The sequence below is a fragment of the Chiloscyllium punctatum genome, chromosome 22 (assembly GCF_047496795.1).
Source record: "Chiloscyllium punctatum isolate Juve2018m chromosome 22, sChiPun1.3, whole genome shotgun sequence".
Taxonomy (NCBI): domain Eukaryota; kingdom Metazoa; phylum Chordata; class Chondrichthyes; order Orectolobiformes; family Hemiscylliidae; genus Chiloscyllium; species Chiloscyllium punctatum.
In genome coordinates, this window is record NC_092760.1 from 39197214 (window position 1) to 39221534 (window position 24321).

The following is a 24321-nucleotide window of genomic DNA, read 5'->3' on the forward strand; positions in this document are numbered from 1 at the left end:
TGTAGCCTCCTCTATATTGGGGAGACAGGCTGCCTACTTGAGGAACGTTTCAGAGAACACCTCTGGAACACCCGGACCAACCAACCCAACCACCCCGTGGCTCAACACTTCAACTCCCCCTCCCACTCCACCAAGGACATGCAGGTCCTTGGACTCTTCCATCGCCAGACCATAGCAACACGACAGCTGGAGGAAGAGCGCCTCATCTTCCACCTAGGAACCCTCCAACCACAAGGGATGAACTCAGATTTCTCCAATTTCCTCATTTCCTCTCCCCCCACCTTATCTCAGTCAAATCCCTCGAACTTAGCACTGCCTTCCTAACCTGCAATCTTCTTCCTGACCTCTCTGCCCCCACCCCCACTCCGGCCTATCACCCTCACCTTGACCTCCTTCCACCTATCACATTTCCAACGCCCCTCCCCCAAGCCCCTCCTCCCTACCTTTTATCTTAGCCTGCTGGACACACTTTCCTCATTCCTGAAGACGGGCTCATGCCCGAAACGTCGATTCTCCTGTTCCTTGGATGCTGCCTGACCTGCTGTGCTTTTCCAGCAACACATTTTCAGCTCTGATCTCCAGCATCTGCAGTCCTCCCTTTCTCCTCTTAAAAGAAGCACCTAATGAAATAGTTGATGCACTAGTTTTAATTTTCCAATTAATGATCCCATTAAGTTGGAAAGTAGCAAATGTAATTATTCAAAAAGGAAGGGAGGCAGAAAGCAGGAAACAAAAGATAGATTTTAAGCTAATCAATCATAGGGAAAATGTTATAAAAATTTCTTAAATAATTGTTGAAGGATACTGAGATAAAATCAAGGCAATCAGGCAGAATCAGTCTGGCTTGTAAAAGGGAAATTGTGTTTGACCAATCTGATGGGGGAGGTTACACATGCTGTGAATAAAGAGGAATCGACAGATGACCTGTACTCAGATTTCTAGAAGGCATTTGATTGGTGCCACATAAGAGGTCATTTTGGAAGTTTAAAAGCTTATGGTGTGGTGACCTAGTAATACTGTAGTGGATAATAGCCAATAGCGACAGGCAAAAATGGGTTTGTTCCAGGTTGGCAAGATGTAATGAGGAATATGCCACAGGGATCAATGCTGGGCCCTAAACTGTTTACAGTTTACCTCAGATGAAGGGACTGAGGTATAGTTGCCAAGTTTGCTGATAACACAAAAAGAGGTAAGGAAGTAAATTGTAAAGGAAACATAAGGAAGCCAAAAAAAGTTATAGATAGTTAAATAAAGATCTAGCCAATGCAGTATGACATTGAAAAACTTGAATTTGTTTTAGCAGGAAGAAGTATTATTTAAATGTTGGTATATTACAGAACTCTGGGATGCAGCCGGTTCTGGGTGCTGTTATGGATGAATTCCAAAAGGTAGTGAAGATACTTGCAGGTGCAGCAAGTAATTAGGGAGGCGAAAGAATGTTGTCATTTACCATGAGCAGAATCCAATACAGAAGTAGGGATGTTAAATTTCAGTCATGTAGGGCACACAAAGCTAAATCTGGCTGATTTGGCCAACTTATTTAAGTAAGCATGTATATGCACTTGGAGGCATAGAAGGTTTACCAGACTAATACTGGATTGAGAAGGTTATCTTATGAGGAAAGGTTGGACAGGGTAGGCTTGTAACTACTGGAGTTTAGAAGAGTAAGAAATGACTAAACATACAAGATCCTGGAGGGTCTTTACATAGGAAATATGTAGAGGATGTTTCCACTTAAGTGAGAAACTAAAACAAAGGATCATTGTTTAATACAGGGAGAAGGAAGAAGAAACTCTTTGAGGGACATAATTCATAAGAACATACACAAATAAACCATTCCGCCCCTCATACCTGAGAATTACATTTTATTTTGCTCAAAAACTGTACAAATCCATGTATAATTCTGTAAATCCCACTTTAGAAATAGAATCAGTCTGACTTAACATTGGGACACTGTCTTTAACTTCACATCTTTAATGCATTATCTGAGCTGAGATGGCAACAATTGTTAACAGCTATTTTGAGAATGGAAGTTTAAAGAAGTTCTGTAATTTACACATGAAGGAACCGAAACTAACATGATCATTCTACAAGAGGAAAGGCTCAAGCTAAATTTGTTTAACACCACATTCCATAACACTGCAATCCTGTTGCTATAAATTCAATGTCGTATGATTGCGCTCCACAACCACCTGATGAAGAAGCAGCGCTTTGAAAGCTAGTGATTCCAAATAAACCTGTTGAACTATAACCTGATGTTGCGATTTCTAACTCTGTGTTTAATTATTTTAAGCATTTTTAAATATCCTGTTTATTTCTTCCTTAATAAAGACCCTAGCATTTTCCCCAACAACAAATGTTGGGCTAACTGGTGTATCGTTTTCTGCATTCTGTCTTTTTCCCTTCTCGGAGTTTGGCAGTCTTCCAATCAGCTAGGTCCCTCCCAGAATCTAGTAAATTCTGGAATATTTCAAGAACCTCGATTATCCGAAAGACATGGGTGGGGAGTATTCAGTAAATACCCGAATGGGACCTTGTGATCTTGTTCGGATCATCTGAAATTCAGTTAAACAAATGCTGGATAATAGAGGTTTCTCTGTACTTTCACGATCTTTGCAGCCACTAAACGAGCACTGAATTGAATCAGTCTAGGTATTCTGCCAAAGCCCAGGTGAATTTGGAATACTGATCTTGAAAAGGTAGTGGAGCAGAGTCCTTGAATATTTTTAAGGCAGAATTGGATAGATTCCTGTTAGGTAAAGGGCTGAAAGGTTATCAAGGACAGTCAGGAATGCAAATTTAAGATTACAGTCAGATAAGCCATGATGTTACTGGATGATGGAGTAGGTTGAATGGTCTAATCCTGCTCATAATTCATATGTGCGGATGTAATGATATGCTAAACAGTGAAGACAACATGCTACACTCAGACTTTATCAATTCCACAACTATCATGTTAAAGCCTACAACCCTACCAGTCCTAAATGAAGATTAATAACGACAATGACGTAGTTCTTTTAACAAAATTAGAAAATACCAAGAGACCCTCACAGGGTCAAAGAAAATTTGACACACAGCCACATAAAGCAGATGCTTAAAAGTTTGGTCAAATTGTTGGTTTTAGGCACACCTTAAAAAAGGAAAGAGCTGAATAGGTGAAGAGGCATTGAGAGGCAATTCCAAAGTTTAGGCCGATTTAGCCAAAGTTTTTGGCACGAATAGTGGAGCAATTAAAATTGAAGATTCCCAACAGGTCTGAATTGGAGGAGCACAGAAACCTTGACTCATGGGGCTTGAGGTAGTTATAGAGAAAGGGAAGAAGGGCCAAAGACATGGAAGGATGTGTAAAATTCGATGAGATTTTTAAAATTTGAATCATTGCTGGACTAGGAACTAGTATAGGTTAATGAACACAGGAACAGGATTTGTTGCTAATTAGGATATGGGCAGCTGGATTTTGAAATTAAAAACATTGGCGAGAGCACAGCACAAACAGATTTCAATATCAGAATAAAGAATGATGTTGGCACAGGAGAAGGAGCTGATTGTTGAGCAGCTGGTGATTAATAAAACTTTACTTTCTATTTTCCAGTTTCCAGTTGATTATAAATAATCTACAAGCATTTCAAGGCAGCTCACCTGTGTGGAATGCTCATCCTGTGAAATAGGGCAAGTTATGGTCACAACACATTTTCTAAATGACCGCAATTGCAAGATGTATTACCAGCTGCAGCAAATTGAGTGCTGGGCTTGAGATCTTGAGCCATGTCTAGAGTCACTGGTTTATCCACAAAATTGAAAACATGTTTAGGGAAGTGGTCACAACACAGGTTAGGAGCATGCAAGCAGAGAGGAAATGAATGACTATCCAATGGTCTCGGAGGACCAGTAAGTGCAGGAGTCTCCTGTATCCATCTCATTTACTAACTGATGTTCCGTTTTGGATATTGATAAGGGCAGTGGTTCCTCAATGGAATGCAGATATTACCAAGGTCATGACACTATGGCTGCTTCAGCTATGAGGGGAAGAGGAAGAAGAGTGAAACAGCAATATTGGTAGCCAATTCAATAGTTGGGGAACAGAAGGTATTTCTGCTGTCAATATGACTCTAGGATGGTAAGTTGACTCCTTTGTGCTGAGTCAAGGAGATCAGAGTAGCTACAGGACATTTTTACGATGGTAGATGAACAGCCAGAGGTCATGCTCACATGAGTACTCATAACATGGGTAGAAAGAAGAATGGGGTCCTGAAAGCAGATTTTAGACAGGTAAGAAAGGAACTGAAAAACATGATTTCAAAGGCAGTGATTTCAGAATTACTCCCACTACCACATGCAAATGAGTTCAAAACGTGGTTACACCCAAATGAATGCATAGCTAAAGTGGTATAAAGGATGGTGGGCTTTAGATTTCTGAAGCATTGGGACTGGTTCCGAGGCAGATGGGCTTGTAAAAGGAGAATGGGTGACACCTTAGCAGGATTGGGAAAATTACTTTACAAGGTGATTTACTAGTGTTGTGGGGGCGGACTGAAACTAGTTGGTAGGGGGATGGATTCCAAGAGGAAATTCATATAAAATTGGAGAGCAATGGATACAAAGGCCAATATTAAGTAGAATCAAGAAATGGAAAAAAATTGAATTAGCAAAGTTAAAGGTATTCCACAAATGCTGTATACGTTTAGAAACAAGATTGATGAATTGACACCACAAATAGAAGTAAACATGTATAATCTAACTGCATTTACAGATATGACTACTTAATGACCAAGCTGGGAACTAATTATTCAAAGGCATTAATAAAAATGGAATGCAAAAACTTTGATAGTTTGTAAAAAGCAGAGATTAACAAATACAAATGTAGGTCCATTACAAATGGTGTCAGGACAATTTCTAATGGAAAATAAGGAACTTGAAAAGAGAAACTAAACAAATTGTTGTGCCTGTCTTTGAAAGTATTTTTAAACATTCAGAAATACTGGTGACCTAAGGGACTAAGAAATTTATATTAGTGAAAAAAAGTGGTACAGTTCTAACAGTTTCTCCAGAAAGTTGACAAAATCCATGGATGTGATGACCTAAGCTACTGAATGCTGGAAGAGGTGGCTGTAACGATAATGGTGGCATTTTGGTCATCTTCTATATTTCTTCAATTAGATGGTATCAAATGTAAACTCAATAACTAAGATGTTAGAGAAAATGTGAAACTACTGACCTGTTAACCTGATGTTAGTAGGAAAAGAAATTATTGAATCTATTTTGAAGGACAGGATAGTATAATTGAGCCAAATCTACATGGAATTATGAAAGAAATCAGTTTGACAAATATATTGGAGTATTTTGAGGATGTAACGAGCAGAATAGATAAGGGGAAAACAAGTGAATATAGTGTATTTGGATTACCAGATGAGGTCCAGCATTGGATTGGGAGTAACATATGGCATAAATTGAGAATTGGTCAACAGACTTAAACCGAGATTCAGAATAAGTGGATAATCCTCAGGTTGGCAGGCTGTGATCAATGTTTGGACTCCAAACACTCAATCTATTATCAATGTTTTGGAAAATGGGGCCAAATGTAATATTTCCAACACTGATTAATGTCACAAATTTAGGGATGAAAGTTGTAAGTAGGATACAAAGTGACTTTAAGGGGTTTAAGGCAGATAAGCTGGGCAGGCAAGAATATGACTGATGGCTAATATGTGAAAAAAAGTGTGAGTTAGCCATTTTGATAGGAAAACCAGAAATTCAGTGTATCTCTCAAATGGTGAAAATTGGGAAGTTTTGATGTTCACTCATCTAGATTTTACCTTGATTACCCAGGACAAGAAAATCTAAAAACTAGGAAAAGTAGATGATTCAGCTCTTCAAGCCTGCTCTCCCAGTCAATATGATCATGACTGTTCTTCTACCTCAATTCTATATTCCCACTTTCCCCTGATTTTTAAAATCTAAAACTTTATCTCTTTCCTGACAACATGCCGTGTTTGGCTTCCAGTGCCCTCTGTAGTAGAGAATTCCACAGGTTCACTACCCTTTTGAGTAAAGACATTTTTCCTCATGTCCAAAGGAACCCTTCATGAGTTACTGAAAACTAGCATGCAAGTGCAGAAAACAATTAGAAAGGCAAGTTGGCCTTTGTTGTAAGAAGATTTGAGTACAGGAATGAAGATATCTTTCTAACTGTATAGAATCTTGTTGATGCTCCAGGTAGTATATTACATACAGTTTCTGTCTCCTTACTTTCCTCCACCCACTGTTGTATCTCAGGCAGCAGATTGGTCATCCTGTGTTTGCCACGTAGAACCATCACAATTTTTAGATGGGTCAAATGGCTGCTTTCTGTAAAATCCTATGACTCTTACCATTGTAACAGGAAATCCTGCATGACGATGGTTGTATCCGATTAAGTTCTTTATTTGGGACCAAACGGGGAATTCTGAATTAGGAAACAGAGCTTATATGTTAATTATTTTCTGCCAAGAGCTGTTAGCTTTGTCTGCTAATTTGGGTGGAGCTGTTTGATATCTTCACTCCAGAATAAAGGATGGGACACATTGACACCCAACACAGTGAATGTGCACTTAAGAAAGTAAAAGTAGTACATTATACAATGAAGTAAAAACAATAACTGCAGATGCTGGAAACCAAATTCTGGATTAGTGGTGCCGGAAGAGCACAGCAGTTCAGGCAGCATCCAACGAGCAGTGAAATCGACGTTCTGGGCAAGGGCTTTTGCCTGAAACGTCGATTTCGCTGCTCTTTGGATGCTGCCATTATACAATGAACCCAGTCTTCAGTGTCAATGTAGGCTCATTGAACCATTCAATAGAAACCTATCTAATCTAGCCTTATTAAAAGAATGGCTCCAAGAGAGGTGAGAGTCCAGAAATTCTGTGGCTAATTACTCACTGCCTGAGACACCATTATCCTGTCATCATCTACAAGGAACAAGTTACAACTGTAATTGAGCTCAGAGTGTGGTGCTGGAAAAGCACAGCCGGTCAGGCAGCATGCAAAGAGCAGGAGAGTTAACGTTTCGAGCATAAGCTGTATATCAGGAATGAGGGGTGGACCAAGGGGGTTGAGAGATAAATGGGAGGGTAGCTGGGAGTGTGATAGGTAGATGAAGGTGGGGAGATAGTGATAGGTTGGAGAGGAGGGTGGAGTGGATAGGGTGAAAGGTGTTTGTGAAGTTGATGAACTGTTCAACCTCCTTCCAAGCATCCAAAGGATCCTTCCACATCTGACAGAGATTTACCTGTACTTCCACACATGTCATCTACTGTGTCCGTTGCTCTCTATGTGGTCTTCTCTACACTGGGGACACAGGATGCCAACTTGTGGAATGTCCTAGAGAACATCCCTGGGACATATGCACTAAACAACCCCAACCTGTGGCCCAACACTTCAATTCCCACTCCGCCAAGGACATGCAAGTCCTGGGCCTCCTCTACTGCCAAAACTCGAGCCACCTGACACCTGGAGGAAGACCGCCTCATCTTCCGCCTTAGGACCCTCCAACCACAAAGGATCAATGTGGATTTCATCAGTTTCCGCAATAATAGCCCCCCCCGCCAATCCCTTGTCACCTTATCCCAGATCCAACCTTGCAACTCGGCACTGCCCTCTTGAACTCCTACCTGTCCATCTTCCTTCCCACCTATCTGTTCCACCCTCGTCTCTGACCTATCACCTTCACCCTCACCTTCATCTATCTATCACACTCATGGCTACCTTACTGCCCATTCCCCCCTCCCAGCCCCACTCCCTCCCATTTATCTCTTCATCCCCTTGGGCCACCCCCTCATTCCTGATGAAGAGCTTATGCTCAAAACGTCGATTCTTTTACTTCTTGGATGCTGCCTGACTGGCTGTGCTTTTCCAGTACCACACCCTTCAACCCTGATCTCCAACATTTGCAGTCCTCACTTTCTCCCTGTAATTGAGTGTGGTGCCGACAACATCCAGGACAAAGCAGACCATTTTGTTTGAATGCCATCAATCCACTTAAATATTAATTCACTCCACCATCGCCACACCATGCCAACAATGTGTACTGAACAAGACTGAGGTCCTTAGACTGTATTCCCTGGTTCCAGACTCCCCAACAAAGGAACACATCCTCCCTGTGTTAAGTCTGCACAGTCCTGCTAGAATTTTATGTTTCAATCAGATCCTGTCTCATCCTTCTAAACTCAAGTGAATACTGACCCAGTCAAGTCAGCCTCTCCTTACAGCATAGCTCTGCCTTCCCTGCTAACAGCCTAGTGAATCTCCTCTACTATCCCTCTATAGCAAGCATACCCTTTCTTAGTTAGGAAGACCAAAACTGCATACGATACTCTAGGTGTAGTCACCAAGGCCACGTAAATCTGCAGTAAGGCATCCCTCTTTCTGAACTCAAATCGTTTTGCAACAAAGACCAATATGCCATATGTCTTCCTAATTGCTTAATGCAAATGCCCGACTACTTACATAGTCACTAATATTCCTGTGTACTTCCCAATATATCACATTTAAATAATAATTTTCATTTCTGTTTTTCACATCAAAATGCACATTCACATTTAGCCACTTGGTATTGCATCTTCCATTTGTTTCCCCGTTCATTCAAATTCTCTAAATCACCTTTAACTTCTCGAATCTTCTTCACAACTATCATTCCCTCTAATTTTTGTCCCAGCTGCATGGCCTTGCAAGGTCCGTGCATGGCAGCAGCTTCTGGAACTGGAAGTCGATGCTGTTTTGGGTGTGCCAACACTAATTGCTGTGTACAGAATCTATGTAGCTGCACACACATACAGGGAGGAAGCATTGTTCACAACTCCCAGACTTGCCCAGTTTTATGTTGTCAGCAAACTTGGAAATGTTGCATTTGGTCCCCTCAACAATGTCATTTGTATATATTGTGAATAGCTGGGGCCTAATCACTAATCCTTGCAGGACCTCACTAATCACTTCCTGCCACAGTAAAGGACCCATTTATTCCCATTCCTTCTGTCTGTAAATGGATTCTTGATCCATGCCAATATATTATCCCCATCCCAAAGTGCTTTAACTTTGCCAATAACTTCTTCTCCAGGACTTTATCAAAACTTCATCAAAGGCATCCATGAATTATCACTTATCTCTTCCATTAGTTGCATTCTCAAATCTCCAGGAGATTTGTTCAGCTTGATTTACCTTTCTTAAATCTGTGCTGACTTTGTACAACCCTGTTAAAGATTCTAACACTTTCCCTGCTAATGACATTAGGTTAACTGATCTGCAAAATACTCTAAAATTGGATGCTAAAATGGAATTAATCTATTGAATCAAAAAACTTGAGAACTGTTGACTGAAGATAGGGTTGGAGTGTATGAAATTACTATATGTGGACCTGTATGTCAAAAAAAAGTTGAACGTCTGGACTTTCATTCCTATTTTCACCTTGCATTCATGTGGCACTTGTTTAACAGACACCTTCCTCTGAATTCTGGAAACAATTACGATTGCTCTTACCTCGGAAAATTTCTCACCGAAGTGTTATGGCAGATCCCCAGACTCGACTCCAGGATGACAAGGATCCTATGCTAATCCTTAATCCAGATTACCTGGACTGCAGATCTGACCCTGATCCTGAAGGGGACTTGGGTAAGTGGAGTGACTAATTTGAATACACCCCTCTCAAATGTCACGTGGGACACAGTAAAATTTAAAAGAACAAAAGACAACAAGTAATTAAGTAACCTCAACATGTGTGTTATAAGCTTGTGAACTGTAAGCGTCTTAGACAGGTTGAAGGGTGGGTTTTTAAAGGAGAGGTGGAGGCTATGAGCAAATTTCACAGTGCTGAACCTAAATGGGTGAAAGTAAAGAGCAAAGTGGGAGGATATGCATAAGACCAAAGGCTGAGGAAGAGAAAATCTGATGAACAGAATGCTTTTTACGAAGATTGGAGGAAGTGGAAGGACAATGCTTGACATTATTTAAATGCAAATATGCAGACTTTAAATTTGAGGTATTGAGGGACCGGGAATCAATACAGGTTGGCAAGGATCAAGTAACGGTGCATTGCGGGCCAATACGGGATACATTACAGGTAGCGGAATTTTGAATGAACTCAAATTCATGGAGGGTTAAGAAAGGTAGGTTGACCAGGATGGCAATGGCACAGTCGGGTGATAAAAATGTGAACAGGTTCAGTAGTATATGAATGGAGAAAGATGAAAATCACAGATGAAAATAGATATCCAATTTTTTAAAATACAAGGACATTTTTCCTGGGTAGGGTAGGGCTCTCTAGTCTGAACAGTGATTTTAATGACTTCAGACCTCCACTATATCCAAAATTCAGAAATGTTGCTAGTGATTTGGTGTGAGATTGCAGTAACCGTTGGATGCAAGAGAAGTGACTAATTGATGTTAGGTACAAACCTGTTATGAGAATGCAGTTTTAGTGTGTTTAGGAGAGGAATGCTGAATGTGCATAACATTGGTCTATTATTTTTTCTTCTGTTAAATTTAGATTATCTATATTTGGAGTTTGTGTTGCTTCTTCAATTACCCTCTTGTCTTACCTGTTTATTTGTATGGTTCTCACTAACTACTTGCATGTTCTTTTGATTGTTAATTCCTTTTCATTGCTAATCACAAAATTACCTTTTGCATCACCAGTTTTCAACAGATAATTTATGGATTACTCAGCCGATACAGTTCCTTTTTGAGTGAATGGATTGTTATATCTCCCTTGCCTCTTGTATTCTCCCAACTTTACTAAAAGGCTTTATCATCTTGCAGTTGAAGGAATCAAATTCAGAATATTAATTAATTTTTCCTTTTACATTTTAAATAATACTATTGCAGTTTTCAGTGTTTTCTCTTTATTTATAGCCATGATCTGACTGTTGTTGATTAACTGTATTTGCAAACAAGCAAAAAATATGATTCAGTGCAGTGCTCAAGTGTGACTGAGGATTTTATAAATAATTCAAGCTAAATTTGGTATAAATGCAGCAAAGCACTTTATCTGTAAACCACACTTGCATACTCAGTATGTTCCTACTGCTGTGTATGTGAATAGAAACTGAAGGCATGTTTTTGGGGGGGAGGGAGGGAAGCATTGAAAATAGATGGTGATCACTGTATTGAGATGGTATTTTAGATTCATTTTTGGAGATTACTCAAGCTGCTCTGACTTCCTCTCTGGGCTGTAGAATGCTATTTCACTCTCTCCAGCTTTCTCATGGCCTTCAATTATTTTGATTCTATTCTCTTCCATCTCCAGGTTTCCTGGTTGGTCTTTTTTTTAAACTTGTCTCCCAATAACCTGTATTCGTTGTATTTTCCCAGCTTTCAGGCCTCTGGTTAGCCTAATCACATGCTCCAGACTCCTGCTTGTGTTTTTCTGAAATTGCCAAATTTGTGGTCTCCTATTTGCTTGCCTCACTCTTTCATGCTGTACAATGACGGCAGTGTGATCACTTCTTTTGTGCTGTGCATCAATAGCCCATGCACTAGGGGTGACACAAATGGCAAACATTCTGTGATGAGGTCTCACTGATAAATCTTGGAAATCTCTGTGATTAATCATCTGCAAAGCTGCAGTAAGCATGTTTGGCAAAGATTGATTTGAACTACATTTTGCTCTTTCATCAGTGAAACATGCATCCTGTCTCAACTCTAAAAGTATATAACAACTTCATGCTAGGCAAGGCATTTATGCAGACGTTAGCAAGGTACTATGTTGACAATTATTTGATCAATTCATGCAAAGAAGTAAAACTTCGAGTGACAATGGTAACCTTTCTATTAATTATAGTATGTAAAAATCACAGACATATCACCAAATTACTCCTATATCTAGTGGCACTATGTGGCTTCAGAGCAGGCAGACCTGTGGTAGTCATGACTTTCTCTCAACATCAGCTTTAAGAGAAATGCAGAGAGCAGCAGGCACAATGCTACCTTATTTTTGTAGATCTAAAAAAAATTTGAGCAGGGTAGACCTCTACAGGATCAAAGAGAAAAGTGGCTACCCTCACAAGCTTCACAGTCTCCTTCCTTAATAGCCACTTATTTTGGCAGCTGCTCAAGTGATTGTTTTGAGATCAAGAGAAAGGTGGAACAGTGCTGCATCTTTATTTTGTTCTATCCTACTGAGCTATGCTTTCCCTGCCAACATAAGATCATAAGATGTAGGAGTAGAAGAAAGGCCATTCAGTCCATCAAGTCCACTCCGCCATTTAATCATGGCTGATGGGCGTTTCGGTTCCACTTCCCTGCACTCTCCCCGTAGCCCTTAATTCCTTGCGAGATCAAGAATTTATCAATCTCTGCCTTGAAGGCATCCAATGTCCCAACCTCCACTGCGCTCTGTGACAATGAATTCCACAGGCCCGCCACTCTGTGTGTAGAAATGTCTCCTCATTTCTTTTCTAAACTTACCCCCTCTAATTTTAATGCTGTGCCCACGTGTCCTAGTCTCCCTGCCTAACGGAAACAACCTCCCAGCATCCACCCTTTCTAAGCCATGCATTATCTTGTAAGTTTCAATTAGATCTCCCCTCAACCTTCTAAATTGTAACGAATTCAATCCTAGGATCCTCAGCTGATCATCATACATTAGGCCTACCATTCCAGAGAGCATCCACGTGAATCTCCCCTGGACACGCTCCAGCGCCAGTATGTCTTTCCTGAGATGTGGGGCCCAAAACTGGACACAGTATTCTAAATGGGGTCTAACTAGAGCTTTATAAAGTCTCAGAAGTACGTCACTGCTTTTATATTTCCAATCCTCTTGAGATAAATGACAATGGAAGTACCACCATTGGAAAGGCAGCTACCAACTTCAGCTGAGTAACAAACTGACCCAGAGGATCAAGATGCTTATAAAAAAGACCCAAATCTTCAATACATTCGCAAAATTTTGTGAGGATAATATGACTTTAAGAGGTATATTTTGTCCTGTTTTTTTTCCCATGAAGGGTTGAGACAGAAGTATTGAGCAGTCTACTCCAAAGCCAATAAAATAAACAGCTTGTGAGGCCTTGAGGATTTTAAAAAATAAGTTGGAACGATAGAAGCAGCCTGAATGGGTGGGGTCAAGCTCCCACAGAACCAGGATTTCTTTTTAGTTTTAGCCTTCAGTTGCTGGTGTCCTGAAGCTGGGTATGGAAACTGCTATTCCACTCTATTACAACAAAAAGGTGTGATTCTCTTCCTGTTGCTAGAATTATATGTGAGATAATGTATTTTACTGAATTTGCCTTTGCCAAGAGCGTGTTTATGGGAATTACCATATTGGAACAGTTAATTAGTGGTTAATATCTATTTTGTTTAGCATTTCAAGAGTTATAGTTAATCCAATTCTTTTCTTTTGTATTTTAATTGTAGTATGAAAATAGACAAACTGTTTTGCTTCAAGTCGAGTAGGTTGACCAATTGAATTGCATCTGGAATGTGATGAATCACCTTTTTAAAATAAGAAAATGTTAGGGTATAGACTATCGACTATCCTCTTAATATATTTTGAGGAAGTTTGGTCTGGTCCATAACACTTTCTTGTCCACAACCATTAATTCCCTCTACCACCAATGCATAGCAGCAATAATATTTCCCATAAACATGATATACTGCTGAAATCTTCCAAGGGTCCTTCGGCAATATTTTCCAAGCACACAACTGCTCCATCTAGAAGGACAAGGACAGTACATTAATGGGATTACAAGTTCCCCTCCACTTCACTCACTATCCTAACTTGAAAAGAGTTGCTGTTCCTTCAGTATCACTGGTTCAAAGTCCTAGAACTCCCTCTCTAATTGTATTGTGGATGATTCCGTACCAAATGGACAGCAGTGGTTCGGGAAGACAGCTCACCAACACCACTTTCTCAAGGGCAACTAGGGATGGTTAACGATTGCTGGCCCAACCAGTAATTTTTGGAAAAATTCTGCATAGCAGTTAAGCATGGACAACTTCAGCATTGTATGCTGACAGTGATGGGTAAGTGATCGGAATCTTTTAGAACAAATTTAACTTTTTATAGTTAGCATATAACAATCTACAGTTGAAATTCTGAAGTTGCTCTCAATCAAGGTTTAACAACTGCTGGAAAGCAGTTGAGCTTAATTAAAGAGACAGCTGAAACTGGTTTCTCAATAACTGGGTCAGATGGGCCTTTAGTTTCAAGAGTATACATCTATTCAATTTAGTATGACTTAAACACTTGAGTGTGACCTTACAGTACTGTGCTGGAAGCTGGGTGTTGCCTTTGGTTTTTCTAATATTTCAACTTCGAGGAATTGGTTCTTACTCTTCTACAAATGAAGGAGCTAGTGATTTAGTGAGTATCTGGTACGTAACTAAGGTTTATTTTATTCCTAAGTTTCAGAGAATAGTTTCTAATGGCAAGGTTACGGAATATATTAAAACAAAGGATAATAAGTGATTGAACAAAATAAGGTTGTTAATTAAAACACTGAGGATGGCAAGACAGGTTATGTCACAGATGCAGCATGTCACAATTGCTACACCAGGTTGGTTCAGGGCAGGCATTTGAAGTTCAGCTTCAGCTTCAGCTTCAGCTTCAGCTTCAGTGTTTGAGCTTGAGACTGAACTACAGAAAGAGCAGCAAGGAAGGGGAATATTACCTGGATTCATTGGTACGAGAGATGGCAGTCATACTTGGGATAGAGTCTTCTACTTTGGCTCAACAGGTCTGGCAGCATCTTTTAAAGAGAAATGAGAGTTATCATTTCTGGTGCAGTGACCTGAAATGCTAACTCTGATGTCGCTTCACAGATGCTGCCAGACCTGTGAGCTTTTCCAAAAATTTCTTTTTTTATTTACAGCATCTGTAGTTCTTTCAGTTTTTCTTCTACTTCGGCTGATGTTCCACAACAAGATCGTCATGCAGTGAGAGGCACAGGTCAAGAGAATTCAGAATGTGGGAGCATCAGCCTTTGCCATTGTCTCAACAGGTTGGAGGTTCTTTCAGGTTGTTTGGATAAGAGTAGGGGCTGCAAGGTGGATGAGCAAACAGACTCTCTAGCACCATAATATAGGAAGCATTAAAGTAGGGGGAGCAAAAAAGAATATGATAATGACAGGAGATAGGCTTGCCATTGTTGTCTGAAAAGAATGAGAGCTTCATTGTGTGGTAGTCCCAGGGTCCAGGAAGCATACATCTTCTCAGGGCTGGAGAGAAAGTTATGTAATGGATTACACAGAATCCTATTATATAAAAAAGGCCCTTCAGCCCCTTAGTTAGTACAGCTAAAAAATAAACTACTGCCGACATTCATCTCACTTTCCTCCTACAAGGCTCATAGCCTTGAATGCTAGGATATTGTGCTCATCCAGGTACTTTTTTAAAAGGTTGAAGTTACCTTCCTGATCTACCTACCCAGGCAATGTATTCTAGTCCTCCACCACCCTCTGGGTGAAAACTCTTTTCCTAAAATTCTGTCTAAACCTCCTGTTATTGACCTTTTAAAAGTCTACCTTTTAGTTCTTGACCCTTCTGAGGGGAAACATGCTATTCATCCTATCCAAGTCCCTCAATCTTATAGTCTCAGGTCCCCCTTCAGTCTCAGCCATGTGCAAGTTGGCATATGACAAATCAGATTAGGGAAATGAATGTGTGGCTCAAAGACTGGTATGGGAGAAGTGGGTTCCAATTTGAGCACAAACACCAGTACAGTGGAAGTGTGTGATCTGGCTTGATGGGATGATTTTCGCTTGAACCATGCTGAGGCCAGAATTCTGAAATCCACATGACTAGCAAATTAGAGCTGATATTAAACTATGTTGTAGAGGTGAGGGATTAAATATGGAGCACGTAAATCAAAGACTAGAGACATTAAAATAGTGATATTGGTAAAGGAAATGATAAACAGAGTAGAGGACAGAATGTGGAGAGAATCAACAGCTAAGAATAAAAGATGATATCTGAAAAAACCTAGTATTTGAAACAAACAACTGAATTGGAAGGCAAACAGAATGATCTGGTATCCATTTCAGAGCCTATCACTACAGGATGACGTAGATTGGAACCTGAATATTGAAGAGTACAGACCATTAATGATAGGAAGCTAGGAAAAGGTGGAGGGGTGGATCATATTTTATTATAATATTAAAATAAAATAATTTTAATATTAAAAAGAGTAGACAAATGACCTAAATTCAGGAAACCATGATATGGAAACAGTTGGTATAGAAATGAGAAATGATAAAGGCAAGAAGTCACTTGTGGTGGTGGTGTTTAGGCTCCCTAACAGTGGCTAGACAGTAGAGTGGAACATAAAGGACATGAAAGGTCTAGCAGTACTAACGTGAGATTTTAATCTCTATAGACTGGAAAAGTCAAATGGGCAAAGGTAACTTCACTAAGAAATTCTCACAGTTTCTTAGAACAGCACATTCTGCATTCAACCAGATCTGGTATTGTGTAATGAAATAGGATTAATTATTGATCTCTTGTGGAGGCACTCCTAAGTAGCAGCAACTATAATATGAATTTTATTCCGTTTGAGGGGGTAGGTCCAATATTTCTTTTTTAAAAATGTTTAAATAAGGGCATTACGGGGCCATGAAACCAGACTGTCAAGTGAATTGGCAGATCAGGTTGAAGTACTGGTCAATAGAGATGAAGTGGCAGACATTTGGGGGATATTTCAGAATGTACAGAACATACACATTCATATTTATAAGAAAAACTCCGAGGGGCAGACCCACAATCCACGGTTAACTAGAAAGGCCAAAGATCATATCAAACTTAAATAAAAAGCAGATAGTTAAGCACAGACCTGTGGTAAGTCAGAAGGTTGGTCAGAGCATAGACGCAGAAACATGTAAGTCAAACAATATAACATGAACAAACGTTGACTAAAAAATTGATAAGATGGGAGAAATAGGACAGCGTTAACCAGAACTATAAAAACATGAGTTTCTATGATTTTTAAAAAAAAATATTTAATGCATCTTGTCTTATAGAATAGGAATCTAGAGTCTCAATTATCAGTAAAAATTAACAGGTGTCGTCATCAACAGTGCAATCAAGTAGCACCTGCTCAGCAATGCCCCATTTGGGTTCTGCCAAGGCCACTCAGCTTCTTATTACAGCTTTGGTTCAAACAGGGACAAAAGAGGTGTAATTAGAATTACATCAAGGCCAATTCGACAGTGTGAGATATCGAGGAATCAGGAAGCAAACTCGCTGGTTGAAATAATACCTGGCATGTAGGAAGATGGTTGTGGTTATTGGAGGTCAGTCGTTTCAGCTCCAGTTCATCTCTGCAGGAGCTTCTCAGGGTAATATCACCGGCCCAACCATCTTTAACTTCCCTCCATCATAAGGTCAGAAGGTGTGGATGTTTGCCTATACTTACATAATGTTCAGCACCATTTGTGACTCTTCAAGTATTGAAGCAGTCCATGTTCAACTACAAGATTTGGACAATATCCAGGCATGGGCTGAGAAATGGCAAGTTTTAAGGCAGCATATCTATCACCTCTGGCACATGGATAGATACTTACAAATTTAACAACTTGGGTAACGATGGTAGTGTGTGTGAAATAATCAACAGTTCCCTTGGGATTAACCTTGAGGATTTTATGAGAAGCATAGATTCTGTTTCTAAGTACTGTGGCTGGAACATTGGGAGACTGTCTTGTATATTTATAATTAAAAGGAAGAATAGGTCCATCAAGTTATTGCTTCCAATCTGCTTTCTCATCTCATCTAGTAGAATTAATTATGCTTAACCTTTTAAATGCATTTATACTGGCCCTATCATATTTTGTATCACTTCCTAGTAACTGATTTCTATGATTGTATTACTCCAGTGAAAAAGGTCTGACTTCTTATTCAATTTCTCAATTTCTAACATTTGTATAGAATGCGTGGGTGTAAGTAATTACAATTTCAAGAAAGACTAATGTCAAGGAGCATGAAATTTTCCCCAAACTAGGAACGTGTGAATATGTACTGCTCGTAGTGACTGTCCTTATTTTCTCCCCCCAGGAGTGAGAGCACCAATTTACAAAGGCCCTCCCCCACCTGTATTTGCTCTTCCTAAAATGAAGACTAATTCCAGTGTGGAACCTCCTTCTGAGTACACAGAAAGAAGTGATGTGGATATTGCAGATCTGGGATCTCGAAATTATGAAACAAGAACAGATTTCTACTGCCTTGTAACTGAAGATGACATTTAAATGTGGGTGATCACAATGCATAGTAGTCCCTTTCCAACCCCATCATTGCTGTCAATTTTGCATCTCTGCCATACAATCCCCATCGATCTGTCTCTTTATTTGGTTAAACATTCAGTACACAGCTGAGTATTTTCATCTCATGTTAAGAGCAAGGAATACATTGCCATGCTATAACCAATTCTAGAGATAATTTTGCTGTATTCATGCTACGTTATATTACTCTAGCTGGAATTCTGCCCATTCAAAACAGGTGAAAGCGTGTTTGTAAAAAATCTTCGTTAAAACAAAATTAATGGCAATTTTAACATACAATATCTAATCTTCCCGGAAAAGATGATCTCTATATATGGCTGGAGAAACAGGTCATGAAGTCAAAATGATGGATTATGTATCTTTTTAAGGAATCTGCAGTAACCCTGGAGCAAAGATCAGCCTGAAGGTTAGTGGTCACGTTGTAAATTTTCCCTTCACTGCTGTACAAGCTGTGGGCCTCCATTGCTTCTCATCTCCATTATAGGGTGAGGACAGGGGACATTCTGCATTGTCCTTCTCCCTCACTATTCTCACTGCTGTCTACATTCACCTGAAATTGTTGCATTTTTGATCACTAACACTATTACTGCTCTTAAATGTTAAACCTTAATCAGGGAAGGTATACAATTACTGAGATGTTGGAAGAATGTTTAACTGTTTTGGTGGTATAGTCTTTCAGCTGCTTAGATCAAAATAGCCATTCTTTATTTTATTATTTCCTCTGATCTATCTTTGTTACAATGGAAATAAGCCAATAAGGTGAAATCTTGAAACTATTTTTCCATCTTGGCAAAGGATTTTTAGGTTCTTTCTATAAAGCATTGCATTTGTTACAGCATTAAATAGTTATCTGCCCTCCATTTCCTCACCAGTTTAACAGTTACTTCTCTTTTTCTTTGTAAAATCCAAAATGACTTTTTTAAAAATGGCTTTATCTAACTATGCTTTCACTTTCAAGGAATTTAATCTCTGGGCCCTTTATTCTGTTTCCTACAGATTTCTATTAAATGCATATTCCAATTTCTTCTACCCCAATGATAATTATCATCCCACACTTAACCATATTAACTTCTATCTACCACCTGCTGACCTATTCTAACTTGTTTGACAGTAAATATCAAAATTGAGACTCCCGTGAACATAGACAGAACTGCCCATTCCCTGCAGGACATCACTTCTAATAGTTCTTTAATCTGAGCAAAATAAAATCTATTAACAGCCATTCACAGCACAAATGGAGGAATTTTAACATTTTATGGCTGCTTATCCAATTTAGTTCATTCATTCTCAAGCCATATAACCTCAGATCAGTTTTGCAGTAATTCAGATGCAAATAAGAGGTAAATTATGGAGTAGTATAGGTAACTACTCCTTTTCTGTTCTGTATTAGCTATAAATGTATCATATGTATTATGGATTTTCCCTGTTTGCCAGATGGGAGATCACTAACGTATGAGAAGAATTAAGAGCTGTAATAACCACAACTAGAATACGTTAAATCTTTTACTTTGGTCAGAATTTTGTGTATGTACAGGATTTTTAAATAATGATTTTCTATTTTCAACTTAACAGCACTAATCGCACTTATGGGAAATATTTCTTCATCTGCCCTGCCTTATCCTATTATCTCCCTATTTGATCAAGTTCTGAATTACTATGATTGGGTTCCTAATGAGCATTACTTTGTTTGAGGAAGAAGAGGAGTTGCAGCACAGAATGGAAGAGAGTAGGATAGTATTTGATTGTACCACCTTCAACATAAAAACCTGCAGCCCAAATTGCATCAAACTCGAGAACTTTCTATAATGTGGGATTGCACAAGAACAAAACCTTTATTGTAGTACCTTTATTGTAAAATTGTGCAACATAGTCACAAATTTAGAAGTGTTAATGAAGAAAACCATCTCCTTTATCTTGTCTATTACTGGCTGTAAACTAAATATGACAATTATCAGGTGGCAATGTAATAGGTCATATGTACAGCACAAACAGAACGTTCAACTAGTCTATACCACCCAGATATCCTGAACTAATGTTGTCCTATTTGCCAGCACTTAGCCCATATCCTTCTAAATCCTTACTATTCATATGCCATTGGAAGCCCTTCAAATGCTATAATTGTACCAGTCTCCACAACTTCCTCTGGCAGCTCATTCCATACAGGCACCACCCTCTAAAAGCGACCTCAGAGACAACGTTTTCTAAATCTTTCCCCTCTGACCCTAAACCTATGCCCTCTAGTTCTAGACTCCTCCACCCCAAGGAAAAGACCTTGTCTATATACCCCATCCATGGCCCTCATTATTTTATAAACTTCTATAAAGTCACCCCTCAGCCTGAGGCTCCAGGGAAAAATAGACCCAGCCAATTCAGCCGGTCCCAAAAGCTCAAATCCTCCAATCCTGGCAATATCCTTGTAAATCTTCTCTGAACCCCTTCAAATTTCAGAACATCCTTCCTATAGAAGACATCCCAGAATAGCACACAATATTCCAAAAGAGGGCTAACCAATGTCCTGTAGAGCCACAGCATGACCTCCCAACCCCTATACTCAAAACTCTGACCAATAAATGCCTTCTTCACTATCCTATCTACCTGAACCTGCACTCCAAGATCTTTGTTCAGTAACACTCTCTAGAACATTACCATTAAGTATACAAGTCCTGCCCTGATTTGCCTTTCTAAAATGTAACACCTCCACATTTATCTAAATTTCAGCCCACTGGCCCTGAGCAAGATCCCATTGTATGGAGGTAACCTTCTTCACTGTCCACTTCACCTCCAATTTTGGTGTCACCTGCAAACTTACTAACCACATGCAAATCATTTATACAAATGACAAAAAGCAGTGGACCTAGCACCAATCCTTGTGGCACACCATTTGTTACATGCCTTCAGCCTGAAAGGCATTCCTCCACCACCCTCTGTTTATAGTAGTGGTGGTTTCCTCAAACTGCAAGCTGAAATAGACAGCACTCATTGCAATGCCCTGTCCTCTGAAATTTTCTAAACTTCCAAGGTGATAAATTGATAAACTGTAAATTCTGTGTGACTGAATATAAAAAGAATTCTGAATACCTGTGCAAGTTCCCTTGACATTTCTCAGGAATCGAGATCTTTTCTGATATCTAATTCCACCTGAGGTAGCTGCCCCTTTTTCTAAAGATTATTATGGTCAAATCTTTACAAATAATTCAGTTCACTTTTGCAACAGTACTCCTTGCCTTCTGATACCTGGAGGGTCAAAGTTATTCACAGGACCATTAGGTTCATCTATCACTTCAATGGTGGTTTCACCAGGCTTAAAGTCCAGAATGAATGGGTAGGTTATTCCAAATGCTAATTCCTTTTCAGACTCAGTGATCATTGGAACCTGCTGGTTTCAAGTAAGCCACAACATACTTTGCTTTGTCCACAGTCGGAATGTGGTGCTAGAAAAACAAAACCGATCAGGCAGCATCCAGGGAGCAGGAGAGTCAACATTTCAAGCATAAGCTCTTCATCAGAAAAAATGAAGAGTTTGCTTGAAACATCAACTCTCCTCCTTGGATGCTGCCTGATCAGCTGTGCTTTTCTAGCACCACACTCTCGACTCTGATCTCCAACATCTGCAGTCCTGACTTTCTCCTAGTTTGCTTTGTCAACAGCAGAATAAAATCACTATGATTTAAGTTGATTTGTCTGCCTGTTTTAGTGATGAAATATCTGAGAACACTTTCCAAGAGAATTCCTCATTTCTTTCCCTTCGAGTATTTTTCTGGTATGCCAACAATCTGCTGATTGCATTGGGTCAGCTGTATAGCCTCCTCTGCTTGTCTGTCTTTATGATTTGTGAAAGTTTGTGTCAAAATTAAGACAGACAGCATTAAGCAGTGGAGATACTGGACTTGCAGTATGATCCTGTTTCAGTGTTTGCAATGAAAATATTACCATTCTGTGGTATGGAGATTTACTTGTAGCACAACATTGAAGGTTAGATTTGTCTGCTTGTTACTGAAACTGTCACCACCTCTCAATTTCTTAGCATTGTCCACTTAGTTGTCAAATTTTCCTGCATGGTCTTTTTTGTAACTGATGTTAAATTATATGGCCACATTTTATTTGATTCTTCCCCAACTGTCATCTTCAGTTTTCCTTCATTGGAGTCCATTCAATGAAAGAAATCCAGACTGTCCCATTTGATGCAAGTTGTCATTATGTGTTTGGGAAAGCACCCTATGCACAATTCAGCACGTGGATAAATGACTTACAGAAAAAGATTCAGAAGGTCAATGCCTTTGGTGTGCTTTCTGTACAATTTATAAAAGTGGATAGCAGATCTAAGAGGCTAAAAAGAGAAAGAAAAGATTGGTTGAGCATCAACCGAACTCTTCAGAGCATTGCATTTTCTTAGCTATTAACAGTTTAGTTTAGAATCAAAACATGCAGAAAAATGTTGCTATTCTGGTTTGCATTACTCAATTGTAAATTCTCAGATATTTGAGAAGGGTGAATTCAGTCTCCAGGTCTGCCTATGTCCAATAGCAAGATTGAGTCACTAGAACAGTACCAACTTTTATCACATTATTTCAGCACATCTTTTTTGTAGGGAGAAAAAACAATGTTTTAATTCATGGTAAGATTAGTGAATCCAATAGGAGTTACTTTGAGGTAGGAGCAAGTTTGAGTATGTGATATTGGAAATACCCTCACCATGGCTGATTGAGCAAATCAAAAAAAGTGACTAAAGTCAGTGACTATTCTAAAAAGATGGGCTCACAGGAGATGTAAACTCCTGAAAAATTCAGGAATCTCTGTATAATCCATTAAATGCCAATGAAATATTAAAGCTGAGTGGGTAGGTGCATGCAGGAAGTAATTTCAATAAAACTGAACTAAGTCAAGCCATTGCTGTGCTAGTAATTTGAAGCATGTTGTCATTAGTAATTGCAGGAAGTAGTGTAGAAAATGCTAGAATAGCACATCCATTAGCATAATGGATATTATGCTAATATGTTGTACTATAGTGTACCATCACTTCTGCTTATACAGTTGCTACTGTGCTACCAAAAGGTGCTCAACACAAGTATCAGTTCAAAGAATTACGGTTTTTTGAATGCTGGAAGTTTGTCATTGGAAACTGGAAGTGCAGAGTGTTATACCATCTAATATTCACATTTCACATCTGTCTAGTTGCAGCAGGATCATAAAATCCTTAGCAAATCCTCAACTCCCTTTGCTGCACCCCGATAACCTTTGATTTCCATACTAATTAAAAGATCAGTTTATCTCAGCCTTGAATACACTTAACTAGAGAAGCTGCAGAGATCTGGCAGTTAAGAAAAAAATCCCTCATCTATCCTAGCTCAGCTGATCATACTGAATAAACCAATGCTAGCTGTTGGAACAGTGATCCAGTAATTATCGCATTCACTGAGTGCAACCAGCTCTCGTATTCAACATTAACATGTCTCAAATCATTAGGATTTGTCCTACATCACTTTTAGTGATATCAAATAGGCATTTATGCATGTGCAGTTCATTTAAATCAGGATGCAGCTGTCACTGCTTCATCAGTTGTACCTACAAGCCCAGAAATGGATAAAAGTGCTGCTCAGTGTGACATTTTCTATGCTGAATGAAGGGTTCAATACCTGATAAGCTGACCTCAGAATCCTGGCCTTGCCTTTTGCCACAACTTGTCTCAGTGCCTAATGAATTCCACCATGGTTGGATTCAATGTAATTTCAAGATTGAGGAAAATAAAATGTCCGGTACTGAGATATCAGAAGCTGTCGTGTCTGTGGAACCACACCATCAAAAAAAAGAAAACTGGTTAAACACTAGTTCAAATAGTCACTAGATGCAGAGCGGCATGAGACTATCCAGTCTGCACAAACCTTCTGAAGGGCATCCGACCCAGACTCCAACCCTATCCTGTAAACCCTGCATTTCTCCCATGGCTGGCCCACCTAGCCTGCACATTCCTGGACACAATGGTTGTGCTAAATTGCCCAATTTGCCTAACCTGCACATTTTTGGACCGTGGGAGGAAACTTGAGCACATGGCAGAAATAGATCAGTTGATTAACTAGGTACCTTTGATCT

The 24321-nt window shown here is 39.4% G+C and overlaps 1 protein-coding gene across 1 annotated transcript in view; it reads left to right on the forward strand.

Annotated features, from left to right (window-relative positions):
• sigirr (single immunoglobulin and toll-interleukin 1 receptor (TIR) domain) overlaps positions 1 to 21659 on the forward strand; it is a 54726-nt gene extending 33067 nt beyond the window's left edge. Inside the window, exons 9-10 of the mRNA XM_072592071.1 lie at positions 9465 to 9639; positions 18011 to 21659. Coding sequence (XP_072448172.1) covers positions 9465 to 9639; positions 18011 to 18201 — 366 coding nt within the window. The 3' untranslated portion in view covers positions 18202 to 21659. The remainder of the gene's footprint in view (positions 1 to 9464; positions 9640 to 18010) is intronic.
• Positions 21660 to 24321: the final 2662 nt, after the last annotated feature.